At 34.3% G+C, this 24,754-nt stretch overlaps 1 protein-coding gene across 1 annotated transcript in view; it reads right to left on the bottom strand.

Annotated features, from left to right (window-relative positions):
* Nucleotides 1-5,364: 5,364 nt before the first annotated feature.
* Nucleotides 5,365-24,754, bottom strand: part of TMEM135 (transmembrane protein 135) — a 360,541-nt gene continuing 341,151 nt past the window's right edge. The window contains exons 10-15 of the mRNA XM_077113327.1: nucleotides 23,437-23,604; nucleotides 20,264-20,327; nucleotides 19,038-19,114; nucleotides 10,652-10,750; nucleotides 9,719-9,786; nucleotides 5,365-7,726 (exon numbers count right to left, since the gene is read on the bottom strand). Of these exons, the coding sequence (XP_076969442.1) occupies nucleotides 7,594-7,726; nucleotides 9,719-9,786; nucleotides 10,652-10,750; nucleotides 19,038-19,114; nucleotides 20,264-20,327; nucleotides 23,437-23,604 (609 nt within the window). The 3' untranslated portion in view covers nucleotides 5,365-7,593. The remainder of the gene's footprint in view (nucleotides 7,727-9,718; nucleotides 9,787-10,651; nucleotides 10,751-19,037; nucleotides 19,115-20,263; nucleotides 20,328-23,436; nucleotides 23,605-24,754) is intronic.

The following is a 24,754-nucleotide window of genomic DNA, read 5'->3' on the forward strand; positions in this document are numbered from 1 at the left end:
TGGGGCTATACATATTGTTGCCTCAAATAAAATCAGTGCTTTATCAACAATGAAGAATTAAACAGACATAAGGGAAGCAATTAACAATCTGCAATCTCATTTTTGAACTTTAATCCAAATTATATGAAAAGTTCTAGTGTGTAAAAAAGAAAAGAAAAGAAAAGTGGTTGCCCACATGATAAAATTATCCCTCTGGTTTTGTAATTTATTTATCCTTCCATCTTGGGTCTTAACAGTATACCCTAGCAATTAGCAGCATTCCTCAGTAATCAATAAGCTTTCCAAACCTTGAAACTCAGAGTTAGATACAAGTAGTTTTTGCAGATTTTACCTATATTACAAATTACATTTCAAAAGGAGGAAAATTATAAACTCTCTTCATATAAAAACATTTCAACTTAATGAAAAAAATAACTATCTTTTCTTAAGCATCACAAAACCATTCAATCATGCCACAGACACTGACAATTTAGAAAGTATCTTGTTAGTCAATACCTAGTTTAACTCTTGGCTTCCAGGGTTTGCTGGTTTGAATCTATTATGTATCCCAGAGAACCCAAGTTCTTTAATTCTCATTCAATATTGCTGGGTGGGATCTTTTTTTATTGTTTTCATGGAGATGTGACTCACTCACAATTGTGGGTGGTAATTTTTTTAAAAATATTTTTACTGACAGATCTTCACATACACATTCTATACATGGTGTACGATCAATGGCTCACAATATTCCACATAGTTGCATATTCATCACCATGATCATGTTTTAGATCATTTGCATTACTCCAGAAAAAGAAAAAAAAGAGAAAAAACTCGGGGATGTGAGGGTAGTTCAGTGGTAGAATTCTCGCCTGCCATGAGGGAGACCCGGGTTCGATTCCCAGCTCATGCACTTCCCCCAAACAAACAAAAACCAAACCAAAAAAAAAATTAAACAAATGGTGCTGCAATAATGGGATTCTCACATGAAAAAGGAATGAAACGTGATTCTGCCATACAGCATACAAAAAAAAAAATCATACATACCATATCCCTTACCCGTCCTTCTCATTGACCACTAAGTACTTCCATCTACCCAGTTTATTTTACTCTTTACTCTCCCTATTATTTACCTATTTCTCTGTCCATATTTTTCTACTCTTCTGTCCATACTCTGGATAAAGGGAACATCAGACACTAGGTTTTCACAATCACACAGTCACACTGTAAAAGATATCATTACACAACCATCTTCAAGAATCAAGGCTAATGGAACACAGCTCAACAGTTTCAGGTATTTCCCTCCAGCCACTTCAATACATCATAAACTAAAAAGGGATATCGATATAATGCATAAGAATAACCTCCAGGATAACCTCAATTCTGTTCGGAATCTCTGTCACTGAAACTTTATTTTGCCTCATTTCTCTCTTAACCATTTTGGTCAAGAAGACTTTCTCAATCCCTTGATGCCGAGTCCTGGCTCATCTCCAGAGTTCTGTCCCATATTGCCAGGGAGATATACACCCCTGGAAGTCTTATCCCACAAAGGGGGGAAAGCAGTGAGTTGGATTAGAGAGGCCACATCTGAGCAACAAAGGAGGTTCTCTGGGCATGACTCTTGGGCCTAATTTTAAGTAGGCTCAGCCTATCCTTTGCAAGAATAAATTTCATAGGGGCAAATCCCAAGATCAAGGGCTCAGCCTATTGATTTGTTTGTTCCCACTGCTTTCAAAAATATCAGAAATTCTCCAAATGGGGAAGTTGAATACTTCTTCCTTTCTCCCAGTCCCTCAAGGAGACTTTGCAAATACTTTATTTACTGCCTGAATCACTCTGGGATATATTGGGGCATCACACTAACCTGGACAAACCAATAAAATGTCATGCCCTACTCAAGATTCCATGTATTTATGGTGCTCAACTAAACTGACCATACAAGTTAAGTTAGAGACTGCCCCAAAATATAAATTTTGCACCAAATAAACATCTTTTCCTTTGGTCTCACGTAGAGGTTGAAGTTTTAAAACATGGACAATATCATCCTTAATACTGTGTTCTGATTTACCTTAGTCCTATCCAGATCAGCTTCCTTCACATCTCTAGTTGAAGTCTGACACCTTTTTCCACTTTTTAAACAGTTCCTGTATGGGTTAATACCAACTTTCAGAGCTTCAGAGCTGATTCAGGGTATTCATAAATACCCAAAGTTTCTGAGATGGACTAGGATATATACAAACAATTCAGTATCTCAGAATTTAGAAATAACAATTACAGCTCCTGAATCTATGTGACTGCTGTAAGAGCTTATAATCTAGGACCTTCACAATACACCCCAACCTCATAAACCATGCTCTTGACTTTAGCTCACCGAGTTTTTATATTACAGTTAGTCCATATGATTAAGGCATGATATTCTTTGTTCCTGACATTTCATTCAACATACAGTCTTCAAGGTTCATACACAGTAGCATGCCCTACTAACTGCATTTCTTCCTGCTGGCAGGAAACTCAGGAGTCCATTGTATGTCTACACCATAGTTCTCCCTTACATTCCTTAGTTGTTGTACCCTTAGGCCACCTCTATTGTGAATACCGAACACTGCTGCCATAAACACCAGTGTGCAAGTGTCCATTCGTGTCCCCCACACTCAGTTCCTCCAAGTATATACTGAGCTACTGGTTTCAGGATCATAAGGCAACCCCACCCCTAGCCTCCTGTGGAACCATGTGGGTGGTAACTTTTGATTAGATGCTTTCCATGGAGATGTGTCTCCACCCATTCAAGATGGAGTTGCTTACTGGAGTCCTTTAAGAGGAAACCATTTTGGATACAGCCACAAGAACCAAAAGAGCCCACACAGCCAGAGACCTTTGGAGATGAAGGAAAATGCCCCCAGCAAAAGGTATTGAAGCTGGGAGAGAAAGCTAGCAGACGTGACTATGTGCCCTCCCCCCCCCCTCAGCTGACAGAGGTGTCCAGAAGTCAAAGACACTGTCATGCGCCAGTCAGGTGCCTTCCCAGCTGACAGAGGGTTTCTGGGTAACATCAGCTTTTCCTGAGTGAAGGAACCTTTTGTTGGTGCCTTAATTTGGACATTTTCATGGCCTTAGAACTATAAACTCGCAACTTAATAAATTCCCTTTTAAAAGCCATTCCATTTCTGGTATTTTACATTCTGGCTGCTTAGTTAATACATAGGGTCAAATATTATTATTTAAAATAATGCTTGCAGGTATGCCCCTACTTTAATAATTCTACTGAGAGAAGTCTTCCCTCCCCTTTCACATTTTGACTCTTCACCATGACAAGTTTGGTAGTGTACACTACCATGTATGTCACTTATGTCACCTGACTCAAGGCAACTCAACTCCAACTGAATCCCTCTGGTTCACTTCTGAGATGAAATGGAAGAACTGTGAGAAGCTACTTCTTTTCCTTTCTACTCAATGACATTTTTTCAGTCTCCTACCCGACCAAGAGTCACACTAATGTTTGTGCTTGTGCAGCATGGCTTACTAGTCCTTACCTTCACTTTCCTCTGAAATAAGCAGAAAAATAAGTACCACTTTTTTCCCTCAAGAGCTCAAAATGAAGAAATAAAGGGAAAACATGGCAGGAAAGCACAGACTGGGAAAAGTAAAGAAAGAAATAGAAGGAAGTGATAGGCTTGAAATATGTTTATAGTTTCTTCTAGCTCATCCCTTTTGGCACCTCAAATCCATAAAATGGCAAATCTGCAGGATATACTTCATGCTTTAAACATTTTTAGGCCTTTGGCACCAATCCCTCTTTGTAGCCTTAAGGTTCATATATCCTATAATGAAAAGAAAATTCATATAAGGGGTTAGTGACTAAGAAAAGTTTTATAGACATAGAGGAAATGGGCCTCAGAGAGCCCATGGTCCAAATTAAGGTACCAAGGGAAGTAGTACTTCAGGGTAACTTCAACTAATATAGTCCAGAGATCCACTCTGTGGAAGCTTGGACCTCAACAGAGGCTGAGCCAAGAAGGTAAGAACATGTTTGGTAACTTTGGCCTCTGTACCAAGATGAGGGAACATTTATTACATGCAGCCTGGGGCTTTCTGACATGAGAATGTTATGCTATACTTTGGGCGATATAACTTCGGGGTGTAAAACTGAAGAGAAAACTGATGGGTAATAAGGCAAGCTGCAGTGGTTTGAGAACTAGAGAAAGAAGTACAAACTGCATATGGCCCTGAAACCTCTGTTCTTGATCTGTGCTTATTACTGAGTTTGTCAGGTCTGCAAGGACAAAGAATAAGACCCAGTACATTATTCATTTAGGACACATGTGGGGGAAGAGGAGACGGAAGGGCACAAGGTTGGGACAACAGTAACAACAGCCTCCCGTGCCTCCACAATTAAAGCAATCATTACTCATCACATTTTTAACCCAGCCCTGCAGAACACTTTTGTTTCTTATTTTATTTTTACTCATGTCTTTTTCTTGGTCACTCATTTTCAATTACCTAAAATTTCTACCTGAGAGTGAATACTGGGGAGGTAAACAGTAATAGATTAAGACAGTAGAAAAGATGAAGTTTATCAGTATCTTTGTGATGAAGAACACAATTCAGAAATTAATACTCCTGCCCTGTAAAGCAAAAAAACCTTCCATGGAAAAATAACTTTGTTGCTGTGTTAAGTCTGTATTTTTTTTATACAAATAAGAATAAATCACAGAGAGAAAACTCAAGAAATCTCTGGGCTTAATGGTTTCTCTGCTCCAAAAACAGCAAGAACCTCCTGGTCACTTCTTCCAGAGTTACTTCCCCTCTCACTGGCCCTTCCAAGAGGTGTCTTTTGACCATGACCCCAGAAGAAGAAGTAACAGAGGAAAGTAGAAGATAGCCCAAACACAATCCACAAGGAAATGAACACTCAAACTCAATGAGAAAATACTATGAGACAATTGCCCCTTTGGGTTCCATCACAAAGACATGTTCATCCCAGAGAAAAGAGAATTTTACAATCTGAGAACAAAAAATAAAAGGATAACCCTTTTTAAATAAAAGGATTTCTGTTGACTAAATAACAGAAACAAAGGCAAAAAGTAAACTAGACAGCAACTAGATGATAAATATGCTTGTAGATCAAGAAGAACATTACAGAAGTAACCACAGAATTCATGAAAAAGAGAAACAGAAACAAAAGTATTATTTCAGAAATGAGAAATAAAATGGACACACACACACACACACTAGTGAAAAACCTGGCAAGAATCTAAAAGACTTGAGACATTAATCAGTCTCAGTCTTTACTTGGTTGTTATTAGCTCTATTACTGATAATAGCAATGAAGTGACCACGGTACCATGCACTGTTTTTCAGTCTACGTAAAGAAAAGACTAAGGAGGCATATTCAAGTTTAGTGTAATCAGTTCTGTTGGAAATTTACCAAGGGCAGAATTTATTCAGATTATGAATGGACTAAAAAACCTGTTTTGGAATGGACAGATCTATTTGACTTTATTTATAATGTCAAGAAGTTGTCAATGAATACCCTTTTAGTTGAAGGTACAATATTCACTTTGATTGTCTTCAGTAACAGAAACTACTCTTTGCAGTCTGTGCCAAAGAAATCACCACTGCAAATTAGATATTCACTCAAGGTATACATTCATTGTTGTATTCTACTTCATGATAGCTATTTCATGAACATTTTACATAAAATAAAAGATGAATAGTTCTTTTTTTTTTGAAAATGCAAACCATAGAAATATGCCCTTTTCACCAGCAAAATTTATTAAACAATCTCAGCAAATTTCAACTGAATTTGTCTTTTAATATCATGGTCTTTTAATGTCAATGAAAACAATAACTTATGGGTTAAAATTATTTTCTTTTAACCCGACAGAAAAATATTATAAACATAATTTCTGATTAGAGAAAATGAGGTACAGGCAGCAGTCCTTTCTTACTGCTGTAATACTTCATTTTTTAAAGTAAACACAGTACCAACCCTTATTTTGATTCCTGAAACTAAAAGCCTAAAACTTAATTTACTAATTAATTTTGGAGTCTGAAAACTAAAAAAATAACCCTGTACACAAACCGTATTGCCTGATAGTACAGGTCAAGTCTAAAAATTCAATTACAATGCAAAATTTTGACCACATTAGCTCTCTCTCTTACAAGGCACCAGAGTCTGTCTTTTTGTTGGGTTTCAATTTGCTAGAACAACCAAAGATAGGATTACATATAAACTGAAGTATATTGGCTTGATGAAATTGAATATGGGAGATTAAGCATTTTTAAAGTCAGGGTTATAATTCCTGCTGCAACACAAGTTCTACTGCATAATTAATTTATATTGGCCTAAAAACTTTTCAGCAACAAAGTGACATTAAAAAAATATACCATCATTCCTATATGTTACATTAACTGTAGACATCACAACCATTTAAGCTGTTTAACTTAAGTAAAGTACAATTTTTCCCTGAAAAATTCAAGAGTGATTGCATTTCACTCACAGCTGGCTTTAAGTTTCATAATCAGCAGTGACTACATTTTGTCATTTCTTTATTCTAAATAGTAAAAATGGTGACAATTATTTTATAAAAGGAGGTTGGAGGACTTGGATCCAATTAGTGATGGAATGGACTTTTTAACAACTAGTGGATTTTTATATTGTTTTTAGTTGTAAAAATTCATGATGTAGGTGAAACACTTGAGAGGGAATAGACTGCCAAACTTGCCCAAACTACTTCTGTTCCAATAGGATTTTTGATCCTTTCTAAAACAATAATGGCATACAAACTTAGCTATGAAGAATTAAATCCTTATAAATGAAAATAAACATAAATCTATAGGAGGATTAAAAATAACTTCATTTGTTTTTAAATATTCAAGCTTAGTACTTCTGTAAAAGATTAAAACATTACATTTCAGTTTTATTAGATGTGCCAATTTCCAATTCCTCCTAACTAGCCATTAGTACTTAAGATCACTGGGTTGCCAAATAGCCTAGCTGATCACGGAGATCATAGCATTTATCCAGATGGTATGAGACCCATTTTTGCATCCCTGAAGTTAAGAATGGCCACTTTCTCCAACTAAATTGGTCTATACTAAAGCAGCATTGTTTGTGAAGAGTTACCTCAAATCTATAACATTTCATCACCATAGTTACTAATTATTTAAAAACTTAAAAAAAGACCAATCTATGTACCCGTGATCCTTTATAAATCCAGAATGTAGAAATATTATTAATTTTAACTGAGAATTATATTGGAATGAACTAAAGACATCTTCTAAAGTAATTTTAAGTATACTCTTATTTGTTACTACATTTCTACATAGATTATTTAATAATGCTTGTGACATAATTTAATCAATAATATATCATAACATCAACCATTATAGTGACTGAGAATCAGATTCTGGCTATGGAGAGAGCTTAATTATTAAGCAACATCTTCCTAAAAAGTTTCAATATTTCTGATTGGTAAGAAAAATAAACAAAAGAGCATCTCTCATTGAAACAACACTGAAGTTCAAGCTCAGGCCCCCTTCTTTTTGTTCAACATAATTAACTCCGCAGGATAAAATCATGAAACATTTAGTCAAATTCATAAATTACAGTCATCTTCAAGAAAGTTCTGTTGCCAACTCTGGTGTTACAGTCGTGTATCTTGGATCCAACCTGGGAACAAAATCCTGAAAGTGTTTAGATGCACCAGTACCAAAAACATCAAGGACTTTTCGGTTCATGACAGCAAATCTGTAGAACAAAGGAGACAGTGAATATCTATTTAATGAAATCTTAAAAAATAAAATGACTCACTCCATTTCTTTCATGGGACAGAAAAACAGAAAAGGCTGAAAAAGCAAAAGATGTAAAGTCAAAGGCAGATATAAAAGCCATACAAAGGGCAGGCCATGGTGGCAAATGAACATCACTGAATTATGTATTTGAAAGTGGTTAAAATGGGAAATTTGAGGTTATATATGTTACCAGAATAAAAATTAAAAACAAACATAGAACTGTATAATGCAAACAGTGAAAAGTAATATAAACTATGGATTATATTGTATAGTATAATGCTGTTTCATCAATAACAATGATATCACTAATGCAAAATGTCAATAATAGGGAAAACTGTATTTGTGTGTGTGTGTGTCGGGGGGTTGGCACATGGGAACACTGTTCTTTTTTTTTTTTGCATGATTTTTCTGTAAACCTGTAACTGCCCTCAAATCACACAGGCCCTCTTCCTCAAGATTCAATGCCTCATATTTTATCTAAAGAGATCATCTCCAGACCTGAGACCTCAGAGATCTCAGAGACTACCTTCATCACCTCAATCTTTTCTATTAGAGTTCTCTTCAGATTGTGTCAAACAGAAAATCACATTCATTATAATCTTCTGATGAGTGAAATCACAGGAAATTAAATAAATAGCAAATGAGCTATTTCCTTTCTGGAGCTTATTTTCTTTCTGGAGAAGACAACAGAATGAAATTAGTTTTGAATCACTGGCCTGCATTATTATTCCAACAACCAATAAATGTGACTTTCTGTCCCTTTCTAAAATTACTACGGAGTACTTAAACTCATTAATATGTAGAAACCTGAATAACAAAAAGTAAATGATTAAATAATAATAATATAAAGGATGCTTAGAGTTATTACTAAGAGGAAGGATTCTGAAGTCATACTTTCTGGTTCATTTTCAAGCTCTACCACTTAGTAGCTATGTGATTCTGGCAAGCTACCTAATCTCTCTATGTAGATTGAGAATTTTCTCATAAGTGGGGACAATAGATCCTCAGAGAGCTAGTTTAAGGATTAAATGCATATGTATGTATATTTGTATGTTTATATATGTGTACATCTTATGTGTGCTCTATATAATTGTTTGCTATTACTATTAATGACAGTAATGTCATTAGCTGTAATTTACTATGTGTCTACTAAGTAACAAAGTATGACAAACATCTTAATTTTCCTGCAATTGTACAATGTATAAGTTACTGTTTCATTTTAGAAAAAAACTGAGGCTTATTTTGGTAAATAACTTTCCTAGTAGTAACACAGCTGAAGGAACCAGAGCTGGAATCAAGCCTAGGTCTGCTTGACTCTTTCTAGTAGGTCAAGCTATCTCCCAAAGAATTAGTTTAAGATCAGGAAATGGTAAAAGAAAAAACCAAAAAAATAAGGAACCTAAATGAATTCAAACAGGTAAGGAAAAAAAACTGGAACATGATAGTAAACACAGAGAAAAGTAAGCTTACAATCAGGGAACAGAATATGATTATTTTTCCAAAATGGTAATCAGTCAATTATTTAGAGGTAGCTCTTTAATCAACCTAATTTAAATAAAAAAGAGAGTGGTGCAACAGCGGCTCAGTGGTAGAATTCTCCCCTGCCACGTCTGAGACCTGGGTTCGAGTCCCAGAGTCTGCCCTTGCCAAAAAAGAAAGATTTAAAAATTCATATACACTTAAATACGTTAGGTAGCAGCTAATTAGCAGTTAGTAAAACAAAAAAATTAAAAGAACTTCAAACATCTACAATATTATAGGGAAAAGAATTATCAAAATACTGTTCATGAAAAGAATGCTCCATTTTATTCTTATTAGGATGGCCCTATTTCATTTATATCTTCATACTTTAACATCAAAAAAATTTCCTAAAAAAGACAAAAAAAATCATAATCCTGTATAGAAATTACTCTTTTCTATAATCAGTTAAAACATCTTAATCACTTACTTGCCCTTTGTAAGCCTTAAAAGGAATTTCCAATAAGATGGTCGCAAAGTCTGAACTTCCATGACAGCCTATGATTAGAATATTGAATTGGAGACTTCTTTTAGTAAACAGCAGTCTTAGACAACAGTAGTTTTATCTCTATTTTTATTGCTTATGTATTTTAAAGATAACAATGGTGACAATAATAAACGTATATTTATGTTTAAGTTGACAATTACTATGAATCTTTGCAAATATGCCTTGATATAGAAATTTTGCTTGTGAAATTCATAATTTAGTTAATAGCTATTATTACTAGGAAGCATTTAATCAGTTTACTGATTATAAATCAGTAAAGCATTATTACTAGGAAGCATTTAATTACCCACTGGATAACTGATATTTCACTAGTTATAATAAGTTTATCAGCATTATTGTGAAAAGAACAAATAAAAGCTGTCCCCCAAACCTGCAGCAGCTCTGAAACCACTATTAAAGATCATGATGATTACAGAATTTAAAGAAATTAGACAATACTTTTATTTAACTAGATTCTCTGCACCTCGCCATGCCCCACACCCTCAACTCCCTGCATGGTACTGGAGAAATGAAATTATTCTTACTTATTTCCATAGTATATTTTTTCTGGAAGAAGGATAATTAAACTGGGGCATTCTATCCAAGGTAGTGCAACAAAAATTTACCTATAGATCACCCTCTATTTAAATCTAGAAAGCAGTAAATTCATAAAACAAGATCTGACCCATTACGTTAACATGTTTAATAATTTGAAACTTGCAAGATGTCTTACTGAAAAAATAAAGAGTAAAAAAAATGTAATAAATAGAAATGTTCCCAGGCTTTTACTCTTCTCCTACTAGTTTCATGCTTATTAGAAACAGAAATAATTCTACTTCTCAAATTCTACTTCTCATTTCAAAAAGCTATACTTACTGCTTGGAAGCAAATTGCTGTAGAGATGGAATAGATGATAACATCTGCGTGGGGAAAATAGGGAACTTTCCCTGCTTCAATGCCTTTGAAATACATTGTCTACAAAACAAGAATAATGCAAGATTTATAAAGAAACCAACTTTAAACAGCATTACCAATATAGTTAAGCAATACACTCCCTACCTACAACTATTTTTTCTAAGTTTCTAATTCCTAATAATCCATCAGAGCTCAAATTATAAGTCACATCTTCCATGACAGCATTAAATGTCAACCCATCCCCCTCCCTAATTCTCTTGCCCCAACCACTGCTGCAAGTAACAACACTTCTCTGTGAAACTCAACAGCATTTTATTTCTGTGTCTTTTATGTAGTTTATTCTCCAATGCTTTTTTGTACAGGGTTCAGGTCCTCCCTCCCCTGTTATACCTATTCATTCATTCATTCATTCAATAAATATTTAATTGTGCTGACTAAATGCTGGGCATGTTGCTAGGAGCCAGAGATTAAAAAGTAAATAAAACAGGGCGGGCCACGGTGGCTCAGCAGGTAAGAGTGCTTGCCTGCCATGCCCAAGGACCCAGGTTTGATTCCTGGTGCCTGCCCATGTAAAAAAAAAAAAGTAAATAAAACAAATTTAGTACATAAAAGAAATCACCAATACTCTCTAAAGAAAGCTCTAACAGAATTATCTATATAGTGTCCACTATATGGCTACCAAGAGAAGGGAGCAACTACTCTGTCTAGGAAAAAGCATCAAGGAAAATTTCAGAAAGGACTGCATTTGAGTAGTGCTTCTCAAACCATCTGTGGTAAAGGACTACTTTTCTGTAAAATTTCGAATGTGTCATGGACTGATGCTTTAATAAAATATGATAAAAATGAATTACTAGAAAAAAGAAATTTTTAAAAAGACATATAAAAATCCAAGGCCAGGGTGCACAGGTAGTTTAGTGGTTAGAATGCCCGCCTTCCATGCGTGAGACCCGGGTTTGATTCCCAGACCATGCACTCGGAAAAAAAAAAAAAAAATCCAAGGCCAAATTTTTATGATCAGGGTCAAAAGACAAAACATTACAGTCAAATTGCTATAAAAATTTCCACAGAAAACTACAAACCAATCTCTCTTATGAATATAGATGCAAAAATCCTCAACAAAATTCTTGCAAATCGAATCCAGCACCATATTTAAGAGAATTATACACCATGACCAAGTAGGATTCATCCTAGGTATGCGAGGATGGTTCAACATAAGAAAATCAATTAAAGTAATACATCATATCAACAAATCAAAGCAGAAAAACCACACAATCATCTCGATTGATGCAGAAAAGGCATTTGAGGGCAGGCCACGGTGGCTCAGCAGGCAAGAATGCTCGCCTGCCATGCCAGAGGACTCAGGTTCGACTCCTGGTGCCTGCCCATGTTAAAAAATAAAATAAAATAAAATAAAAAATAAACAGAAAAGGCATTTGACAAAATTCAACATTATTTCCTGTTGAAAACACTTCAAAGTATAGGAATAGAAGGGAACTTCTTCAACATGATAAAGGGAATATATGAAAAACCCACAGCTAGCATCATCCTCATTGGGGAAAAACTGAAAACTTTCCCCCTAATATCAGGAACAATAAAAAAGATGTCCACTATCACCATTGTTATTCAACATTGTGGTGGAAGTTCTAGCCAGAGCAGTTAGACAAGAAAAAGAAATACATGGCATCAAAATTGGAAAGGAAGAAGTAAAACTCTCACTGTTTGCAGATGATATGGTACTACGTATCGAAAACCCTGCAAAACTACTAGAGCTAATAAATGAATACAGCAAAGTGGCAGGTTACAAGATCAACACTCAAAAATCTGTAGTGTTTCTATACACAAGTAATGAACAATCTCAGGAGAAAATCATGAAAAAAATTCCATTTACAATTGCAACCAAACGAATGAGATATTTAGGAATAAATTTAACTAAAGAGACAAAAGACCTATACAGAGAAAACTATAAGAAAGTGTTAAAAGAAATCACAGAAGACCTAAATTAATGGAAGGGCATACCATGTTCATGGGTTGGAAGACTAAATAAATATAGTTAAAATATCAATTCTATCTAAATTGATTTACAGATTCAATGAAATACCAATTAAAATCCCAAAAACTTACCTTTCAGAAATAGAAAAATCAATAATCAAATTTATCTGGAAGGGCAGGGTGCCCTGAATAGCTAAAAGTGTCCCAAGAAAGAAACATGAAGTTGGAGGTCTCATGCTACCTGACTCTAAGGCGTATTATGAAGCTATAGTAGTCAAAACTGCATGGTTCTGGCATAAAGATAGATGTACTGACCAACGGAACTGAATAGATATAGACCCTCTCATCTACGGACAATTGATCTTTGATAAGGCAGTCAAGACAACTCACCTGGGACAGAACAGTTTCTTCAATAAATGGTGCCAAGAGAACTGGTTATCCACATGCAAAGGAATGAAAGAAGATCCATAGCTCATACCCTATACAAAAATTAACTCAAAATGGATCAAAGACCTAAACATTAGATCTAAGACCATAAAACTTTTAGAAGAAAATGCAGGGAAATATCTTATCAATCTTATAATAGGAGGCAGTTTCCTAGACCTCACACTGAAAGCACGAGCATTGAAGAAAGAAAGAAAGAAATGGGAACTCCTCAAAATTAAACACTTGTGTGCATCAAAAACCTTTGTCAAGAAAATAAAATGCCTACACAATGGGAGACAATATTTGGAAACAACATATCAGATAAAGGTCTAGTATCCAGCATATATAAAGAGACTGTTCAACTCCACAACAAAAAGACAGACAACCCAGTTACAAAATGGGCAAAAGACTTAGACACTTCTCAGAAGAGGAAATACAAATGGCCAAAAGGCACATGAAAAGATGCTCAACTTCCCTGGCTATCAGGGAAATGCAAATCAAAACCACAATGAGATATCATCTCACACCCACCAGAATGGCCATTACCAATAAAACAGAAAACGACAAGTGCTGGAGAGATGTGGAGAAAGAGGCACACTTATCCACTGTTGGTGGGAATGTCATATGGTACAACCGCTGTAGAAGGCAGTGTGGCGGTTCCTCAGGAAGCTAAGTATAGAATTGCCATATGACCCAGCAATTCCATCACTAGGTATCTACTCAGAGGACATGAGGGCAAAGACACAAATGGACATGTGCACACCAATGTTTATAGCAGCATTATTTACAATTGCCAAGAGATGGAAACAGACCAAATGTCCATCAACAAATGAGTGGCTAAACAAGCTGTGGTATATACATACAGTGGAATATTATGCAGCTGTGAGACAGAATAAAGTGATGAAGTATGTAACAACATGGATGGACTTTAAAGACATTATGCTGAGATTAGCCAGAAACAAAAGGCCAAATACTGTATGGTCTCACTAATATGAACTAACATTAATGAATGAACTTGGAGAATTTCAGTTAAGAACAGAGGTCATCAGGAGATAGAAATAGGGTAGATACTGGGTAATTGGAACTAAAGGGATAAAGATTGGGCAATGGGACTGATAGTAAAAATTCACAAATGGATAGCACAATACTACCTAACTGCAATACAATAATGTTAGAACACCGAATGAAGATGAATGTGAGAATGATAGAGGGAGGAGGCCTGGGGCACAAATGAAATCAGAAGGAAGGATATAAGATAAAGACTGAGATGGTATAATCTAGGAATGCCTAGAGTGTATAATGATAATGATTAAAGGTACAAATTTTAAAATGTTTTGCATGAGGAAGAACAAAGGAATGTCAATAACACAGGGTGTTGAAAATAGATGGTAATTAATACTTTACAAGTTTAACTTATGTGTGAGACTAAAGCAAAAAATATTTATTTGGTACAAAATTTATATTTTGACTAGAGCATTTCCTAAAAGAACTTATGTGGACAGCTTAATTGAATACCCTAAGTATATGGAACCTTAAGTAGGGCATGAGATTTTGTAGGTTTGTCCAGAGTGATGCCTCAGTAAATCCCAGAAGGATTTGAAAAGCGAATAAAAAAGTATTTGTAAAGTCCCCTTGGGGGAATCTTGAGAAAGGGGGAAAATTCAACTTCCCCAAGTGGAGAATTCTTGTTCTCACAAGCAGTAGGGAAACCAAAGCAATAGGGCTGAACCCCCCAATCTTGGGATTTGTTCATATGAAACTTAACCCCGCAAAGAATAGGCTAAGCCTACGTAAAATAAGGCCTAAGAGTCACCCCCAAGAGAACCTCTTTTGCTGCTCCGATGTGGCCTCTCGCTCTCAGTCAACACAACAAGCAAATTCACTGCCCTCCCCCTTTCTACGTGGAACATGACTCCCAGGGGCATAGACCTTCCTGGCAATGTGGGACAGAAATCCTAAAATGAGCTGGGACTCAGCACCCAGAGATTGAGAAAACCTTCTCAACCAAAAGTGGGGAAGAGAGAAATGAGACAAAATAAAGTGTCAATGGCTGAAAGATTCCAGAGTCGAGAGATTATCCTGGATATTTATTCTTATGCATTAAATAGATATCACCTTTTTACTTAAGATGTAACAGAGAGGCTGGAGGGAACTGCCTGAAAATGTAGAGCTGTGTTCCAGTAGCCATGATTCTTGAAGATGATTGTATAATGATATAGCTTTCGCAATGTGACTGTGTGATTGTGAAAACCTTTTGTCTGATGCTTCTTTTATCTACCTTATCAACAGATGAGTAAAGCATATGGATTAAAAATAAATAAATAGGGGGAACAAATTTTAAAATAAATTTAGTAGATTGAAATACTAGGATCAATGAAAGCATGGGGTAAGGGGTATGGTATGTATGAATTTTTTTCTGTTTTCTTTTTATTTCTTTTTATAAATTGATGCAAATGTTCTAAGAAATGATCATGATGATGAATATACAACTATGTGATAAAAAAGAATGTTCATATTGTATATTGATTGGTTTTATTAATAAAAATTTTTTTTTTAATTTCCATAGACTTATTCTAATTGTCTATACTTACCTTGTCATGAACTGGTAACAAACAGTTCACAGACTAGCATTGTTCAGCTGACCATATTTTAAATAGTGCTACCTTATAAGAGGTATATGATCAAAAACTAGGTAAGAGGAAAAAAGCAGGAGTAACAAGTAGGCATTAAAGTACATGATAAGTGTGGGGAATTGGCAGCAACTTCATATGGTTAAAACAAGGGATAATTTATGGAAATTGGTTTTCTGGAACATGGCAGAGCTAAAATAAGACTAACAAGAAAAAGTAGAAAGAGGACCAAGAGAAACTGGTGTAACAATAGGGTAGAGAGGGGTTCAAGAACAAATGGGTAGTCTGTGAAATGAATGTCAAAAGGATGAGGACTAAAAAGAAATTTGCCAATACTTGCTTCATATATTTTGGGGCTCTGCAGTTAGGTGCCTATCTATAATTGTTATGTCTTCTTGTTGAACTGGCTCCTTTGTCAATATACAGTGACTGATTTGTCCCTTGTAACAGGTTTTTGTCTAGTTTATCCAATATTAGTATAGCTACTCCAGCTCTCTTGGTTAATATTTCCTGGCATATTTTTTTCCCATCCTTTCACTTTCAACCTTCTGCATCTTTGAATTTGAGGTGGGTCTCTTGTAAATAGCATAAAGTTGGGTCCTGCCTTTTCATCCATTCTGTCAGTCTCTGCCTGTTGACAAGAAAGTTTAATCCATTTACATTTAAAGTAACTACTGATAATGCAGGATATTTTTCTGCTATTTTGCTATTTGGTCTTTAAGTCTTATACCTTTGTTGTGGGGACTTAAATCTATAACATTCACATTTGGTTTGACAACAACTTAACTCCAATAGCATACGCAAACACAGTTTCAATGCCCCTCTGTCCTCCCAGAGAATTTTACTTGTTATAAATTACATCTTTGTACATTTTATGCCCCAAATCATAGATTTATCATTACTTTTTATGTATTTGCATCAAAGAAGTAAAGTGGAGCTATATACCAAAAAATACAATACAGCAGTACTGGCATTTATAATTACCCATGTTTACCATTACCTAAGTTCTTTATTTCTTTATTCTCCTTCAATCCTACCATATGGTGTCCTTTCTTGCCAGTGTAAACAACTCCCTTTAGCATTGTTTGTTGAGCAGATCTAGTGGCGATGAACTTGTACAGCTTTTATTTATGTGGGAATGCCTTACTCTATCTTTCCTTTCTGAAAAACAGTCTCATTGGATATAAAATTCTTGGATAACAATTACTTTCTTTCAGCACTATAAAAATTTTGCTCCCCTACATTCTTTCTTCCATGGTTTCTCATGAGAAATGGATACTTAATTTTTTGAGGCTCTCTTGAACATAACATGTTTTCTCTTTCATCTTTCAGAACTCTCTGTTTGCATTTGGCATTTGACAGTTATGCTACCATCCTGCTGTGATTCTTTTTGAGTTTACCCCATTTGGGGTGCACTGACTTCTTGGAGGTCTACATTCACGTCTCCTGTTAAATTTGGGAAGTTTTCTGCCATTAAAAAAATATTATTTCTGCTTCTTTCTCTCTTTCTTCTCCTTCTGGGAGAAAAAATAAATCCCGTAAGGTATATACTGGTATACCTGTTGGTGTTTCAAAAGGCTCTTAGACTGTGTTCACTTTTCTTTCTGCATCTCAGCTTGAATAATTTCGACTGTTTGTCTTTGAGTTCACCAATTCTTTCTTCTGCCAGCTATTATCTGCTGTTGAAATCTCCAGCGAATTTTTCATTTCAATTCTTGTAATCTTCAAGTTCAGTATTTCTGTTTGGTTCCTTTTTAAATTTTCTCTCTTTATCGAGATTCTCATATTGGTCATTCATCTTTTTCCTGATATCCTTTGGTTCTTTATCCATGTCTTCCTTTATTTCCCTCAGCATACTAAAAAAATCATTAAAAAAAAATCTTTGTCTGATATGTCCAAAGACCAATCCTCTTTGTGGTTTCTGAATTTTAATTTTGTTCCTATGGATGGGCCATAATTTCCTGTTTCTTTGTTTATCTTTGTGGCACAGTTTTAATTTTAATGTGTTAACTCTGAGACTCAAGTTCCTGAACTGTCTCTTCCTTAATTTTGTAACCAGCTAATGATTTAACAGAGAGCTCCTTGAATGCCAGGAGCTAACATAAACAAACTAATGCAAAAAAACCCAGCTTTTACATTCTTTGTATATTGGCTGTGATTTGGCTGGTGCTCTCCTTCAGAGTTTAGATCTCCTATGAAGATTACCTAAAGGCAAAAGTGAGGTGTGGGGCCCTCTCTACCTTTTCTGAACCTGAGTCTTGTCCTGGGCTTGTGCTTGCTTATGGTGTGAAATGTTCCTCCATTTACAGGCATCCAACTCTCCCCTCTACTCCCTCTAAAGTAGGTGGTGCTCTGTTGTATGCAAAAAGTTTATCCTTTGCCTCAGGCTGTTTCAACTCAATTATTCTTATATTTTTCACTGTCAACAAGCTATTTTTGCCTACAGGGTAAATTCTGGGAGGGCAAACAAGAGAGGAATGTCCTGGTTAAGTCTTTCAGGCTGCTGTCCACCAGAATGGCCCTGACATACAGGTAAAAGAGTGTATGCACAGGGGTTATTCTAATCCCTGTGGAAGAAGGCCAGGGACCCACAATGTAAGCACAGGCCTGCTCTACTTCACGTGGAGGAAGGGTGGGGGAAGGACTGAAAAAGGGCACCATGAGCTTTTCCTACCATTTTCAAAGCTGTGTCTTCTTGATTTGGCCTCTGCCCAGGTACTATAACCCTTTAATTGTTTTCTCAAGTTTTTTAGAAAGATTGCTTTGCTAGTTTTTACAATTGTTTAAAGATTCCATGGGGGAATAGCACCTTGGAACATCTTATGCTATCATCTTTGTTGACTGGAAGTAAAAATCTGTTGGTATTTTTTTTTTTTTTTAATGTATGATGGTATTGTGGTTACACTTTGGTGGTACTGCTGATTTGTCTGTTTGTTTTGTTTGTTTTCAAGGAATCTTTATTCTTTAGTCTTATTATTTAAGAAGTCTTTATCCTAATACAATGATATGATGTCTGGAATTTGCTTTAAAATAATTCAGTTCTGGGTGGTGGGAGATGAAACGAGATTGGCTGATAATCAATGAAGCTAGATGTATGAGGGTTAATCAGACAATTTTTTACACTTGTATATGTTTGAAAAAATATATGCAAAAAAGAAGAACTAGGGAAGTGACTTTTTTAAACACTTTCATAAGATTAGAATTTTCTTTGGTAATTGGAATGTATTTGCTTCTAATGCAGTTAGCAGCTAAAAAGGGTCTTTATCTCTTGGAATTGCCCATACATAAAAATATTTGCTTACCTCTACCAATTTGGAAGCTAAGTACATGGAAATGGTTGTGCTTTTATAAAACATCATTGATATTCCTGCCAAAAATCCTGAAACAAGAAATAAGACAAAATTATTCAGATCTCAAAGTGTTTCTTTGTTATTAAGTCATTCAGAAATGTTAATTTACTTTGCTTAAACAGGAAAAAATCTATTTGTAGCACTGCCTCTTATTGTAATAGTCAAGGATAGTAATATACTTGATGATCTTAAAATGCTTTGAGTTCTTATTATCACACATTTTTTAACTAAAAATTTACCTTCAGGAAACTTAACTTAAATAAAACAGTTACCTTTGTAAAAAAAAATGTATCTTCAGAGTTAGAAACAATCAGCTCTGATATACATAATTCTAAAAACTTTTTATTTTTAGCTTAACTTTAAAAATAGCAATGGTCTTGGGCGGGCAACAGTGGCTCAGTGGTACAGTTCTCGCCTGCCATGCTGGAGACCCAGGTTTCTTTCCCGGTGCCTGCCCATGTTTAAAAAAAAAAAAATAGCAGTAGTCTTACTAAATACAATGATTAAAAAATTTAATTTTTAAGGTTATTGGTATCATTTCTGATTTTAAACAGTAATATCATATTCATCTACTCTTGTAATGTGATGTGCTATCATCACATTTCTTTCAATAACACTGCCTTCATTCTGGAAGAGAGAACTAAGGGGAGAAAGGGAGGGGAAACAATACCAATAGTAGGAATTTTACTAATGAATATGTGATTAATGGTCAATTTAACTGAAGTAGTACATCCAGAAAAAATTCCCTGTAATTTTTATTTTTATAAAATGACAAGTTCCTTAAAAACAAAAATAAATTATTATTAAAATATATGGCACCGTTGTCAGTAGAAAAATAGAATGTTTTTAAGGGAGTCTAATTGAACTTCTATTAATCACTTATACAATATTTTAAGTCTTTATGTTCATTTGTGGCACATTGTCTAGGATTTCTAGCTGAGCAGGACAGATAACTCAACTTCATTGCACTACCAACTCAAAAAAAAAAACAAAAACAGGCCAAGAGTGTCTTGATATGTTAAGCCTTACAAATGCAAAGTGTTGGACTAATTTCTCAATAGGAATTCTATTACAAAGGAAGATACACAGGATGATGAACGAATTTAGCAGACATTTCCCATTCATTCCTACCACCTATTGATACAATAATCATCATTCATTTTTTATCATTATTTTACCAGCTATAATAGCATGAAGTTCATCATCCAGGTTTCTGAGCCAGCGTAGGAAGCAACTAGTACCCTGTGTTAAAGAGAAAATACAATGAATATAGTTGTTTTATATACAGAAGAAAATCATGAAAACAAAAACATCTGTAATGAATTAGTCGCTAGAAGGACCTGGAAATAAATCAAATTAATGCATAATTGGGAAAATTATGAACAATAATCTATTATAAAGTTATTGTTCTAGATATCCTCTATTAATAAATTATACATAATATTTTCACGGTAATGATTTTTCAAAATGAATCTATAAGTTCCATTTTTGCCTGGATGTAGAAATTGGAAAGAGTGTCACACCCAACCAAAAAGGCAAAAAAAATGGATAAACTACAAATCTGTTAAGGCAGAATTCTAATCTCAGTAAAAATATCTTTAATACTAAAAGTGAAATAAAGACTTTTTTCAGATAAATAAAAGCTGAGAAAATTCATCACCCGCAAACATATAAGAAATTTTAAAGCAGTTCCTCAGGCAGAAGGAATATAATACCAGACAAAAATTTAGATCTATAAAAAGAAATGACAAGCTCTGGAAATGGTAAAAATTAAGTAAATTTAAAAGACTTAAAAAAAATCCTTCATTGGTCTAAAAGTAAATGAACTGCCTAAAAACAGAGATCAGCAAACTATGGCCTAATCTGGCCACAATCTATTTTTGCATGGCCTACAAACTAAGAATAGTTTTTACACTATTAAATGGATGAAAAAACAAAATAAGATTTTGTGATATGTGAAAATTATATGAAATTCTCATTTCAGTGTGATAAAGTTTTATTGGAACACAGTCATGCTTAATTCATTCATGAATTCTCTATGGCGACTTTCACACTCAAATGGCAGAAGTGAGTAGTTGTGACAGAGACCATATGGCCCACAAAGCCTAAAATATTTACTATCTATATACTTTCAGAGGGGTATGCTGGCCTCTTGCCTTAAGCAAAAATAGTAACAGTGTATGACAGCACAAAGGATGGGAAGGAGGAACTAGAAATACAGCATTATAAGATTCTTAGACTATAGATGAAGCGGTATAATATTATTTGAAGATTAACTTTGCTAAGCTAAAAATATGTATTATAAGCTTTAAGACAACCATTAAATTTCAAACAATAGTGGAGACAGTGGGGCCAATAGTAGAGATAAAATGTAGTCACAGAAAAATACTCAAATCTAGAAGACAGAAAAAGATTTTTTAAAAAGGAAACATGAGAAAACAACTAGAAAGAATGCAGGTTTAAACACACTGTATAATAAATATATTAAATGTAAATAGTCCAAACACATCAATTAAAAGACAGATTAACAGACTGGACAAAAATGAAAGAACCAATTATATGTAAGTCTAATAGAAACCAACTTTAAAACAAGGACACAAAAAGATTAAAAATAAAAAGATGGGGCGGGCCATGGTGGCTTAGCAGGCAAGAATGCTTGCCTGCCATGCCAGAGGACTCGGGTTCGATTCCCAGTGACTGCCCATGTAAAAAAAAAAAATTTTAAATAAAAAGATGCAAACAATATACCATCAACTACTACTCAAAAGACTGCAATAGGCTATTTTATTATTATTATTATTTTTTTTTTTTGGCGTGTGCAGACTCTGGGAAACAAACTTGGGTCTCCCACATCGCAGGCGAGAATTCTACCACAGAGCTACCCTTACACTGCCTGGAATAGGTTATTTTAATATCAGATATAGTTGACAAGAATATTACTGAACAGGGAATATTATCAGAGATAAACAAGGATAAAATGAGAAAAGGGGCAGTTCATCAAGAAGAAAAAAAGAAATTAGGTTAATTTGCCTGCACCTTCTTAACTACTTCTTACAAAGATGCTGGCATGTTTTCTTTGTTTTTTTAATCACAGATGGGTGGCTTTGGAATGCACTGTACGAATATTTTCCACTATAGATTTTCTGACACAGTTGTATTTCCTCAGTTTAATATCATCACTTTGTATTACCTAAGTAAATATAGTAATGGAAAGAAAAAAAAACATGCTCTGAGATATGCTGAATGGTGGAGAATAAACAACCAGGGAATAAAAAGGTTGGAGGTAATCTTAAATGTAAACATTTAAGAATTTATTTTAAGAATAAATACACTATGACATGAAAAATGAAAAAGAATTTGAATATAAACAAATAAGAGGCATAATCTGTCCAATTAACTATTAATTCTTATATATTAAAAAATATTAGCAATGCTTATTAGTCAAATATTAAAAATTTTTTTAATATTAGTAATGTTTTATAACAAATATTATCTATAATTTATCTATAGCTTATCACTCCTCTTCATTCCATTTCATAATACTTTCTCCATAACTACTTTTTTATATTATTTCATAAAATTAAGCATGACTATTTCCAGAATTATTTCAAAATTCCATTTTTCCAGCAGTCATTTTCTTTTGAGTTTTACAACAACAACAAAATAAATGCAGGTCAACCCTTACCACATTTTACCTAATGCTGTCTAGATTTAGACTTAGAATCTACACTTTGGATGTTTAATAAAAATATATCAGTAATATGATTTACAAATTAGTGATTCCATTTTAAGCAAAAGGTCTTTACTTGAAGGTTGCAGAGTACTATGTCAAGAATGATCACTCCCCATGTGTTCAGGTATGTGCTTATGTATGTGGTAGGAATAGCTAGTGGAAGAGGGAAAATAAGTTATTGCTTATACATACTTATATTGCGTACATATTTTAAAACAAAAAACCCTTACTGGTTTAATCAGGAGTTGAGATCAGCTAAAGAGTCTAGAATATATTTAAATTAATAGCCAAGAAATAAGTAAAACAGAATATACTAGGTATAACAATATAACCTTTAACTGTACACATATCAGATTAAAAAAAGAAAATGAGTCTTTGCAAATTTTTTATATTATATATAAAAGCAAATATATCACACAAGCATAGTAAATAACATTCTAAAAAAAGTTTCTCCAAGCAACATTAATTCTTAGTATGTTATATATTTTTGGTATTATCAAGATACTTATAAATGTTACAGAAAAAAGCATCAAAAATGATTGATGAATTAAGACCATCTCATTGCAACTATAACCATTGGCACTTATTTCCCATTTCTATCTCTTCTGAAAACCTTACCTTGTATATACTAACAAAAGAGCCAAGGAAAGCTCCAAGCTGGAAGTTTTCTTTATTATAGAAGAGAGAAAGTAGCCGGGATGGCTGTGTAAACAGATGCCTAAATGCAGAGGGGATTCGGAGGCAACACTGGATCAAGTACCCCACGCTAAACATCCTGATGAAACCCTAGAGAAAATTGGGAGGAAAATCTGATATACAATCAAATTCCGAAGTCTGACAGAATATGAACTTTACAATCTCAGAATCAAAACAAGTCTAAAAAAATTGCTACAAGTTTATATTATAGCTATTTTCAAAATTAACTTTTAAAACCTCAAACAGTAATTTGAAAAACATTACCTTTAATAAAGAGTGAAATCTTGGAGTGGGTGTATGCTCTTTGATTTACGAAGACTTGAAAATCTCACAAGCACTGGCCAAATTTGCCCACGCACAAATATTCCATTTCTTGACAATAACCAAGATTTTTAATTCCTAAACCACAAATGGGTTTTTGAAACAAAAGTACTAAAATTCCAAGAAAGCAGTTAACAAAACCAAATGCTTTTGGAAATTTTGAAAGGAAATTGCTCTTAATCATAAGTATGAGCAAGGATTCTGTTGAATGAAAAATAATTTTACCATTTGTTTATACATTTGATCCCAACTTTAAAAAATGATCATGTTAACAGAATTTTACAGGAAAATAAATTATTATATCCAAATTTCTGAGCTCAGTTTTGTCAGATTAGAAAATTTTTAGGGCTTGGCAGCTTTAGGATATAATAATAAAACTCAAGTAAGCAAATCCGCTACAAATCCATATTTGCTGCCAACATTTCTCCAGATTTCCCACATCTGTTTATAGTGCAAAAGGGAACTATCTGGAGAGGATGACTATTGTTTGTCGAGTTCACTTCAATTTTTATGAAAATGAGGTTTGATGTCACTTCACAGAGACTGAAAATACCAATTACATTAAAACAAAACATTAATGAAATAATAATATTTTATAAAAAACTCAACCAATACATTATAATATTGGTCTGTCATCTTCTCTCTCACTCCAAATGAAATGGAAAAATTACTATACTCTTAAAAGTGCTTGCCTGCTATGCTTTAAAGGATTTATATCTTCCAGATAAATGCTCTCTTTTTTAGAAAAAAACTGTTATGAAGTATCATTCACTAATTTACCTGAAACTATCTAAAATCTGGTTGAAACATGGAAATTAAACTGTCCAACTACCATGTACTTGCTTAATTGAAACTACCTACTGTTTGTTTAATACATGAAATAATCATACTTTTATCTTGCCGTTGATAACCTTACAAT

This window comes from Tamandua tetradactyla, chromosome 8, assembly GCF_023851605.1.
Source record: "Tamandua tetradactyla isolate mTamTet1 chromosome 8, mTamTet1.pri, whole genome shotgun sequence".
In the NCBI taxonomy this organism is placed as follows: Eukaryota; Metazoa; Chordata; class Mammalia; order Pilosa; family Myrmecophagidae; genus Tamandua; species Tamandua tetradactyla.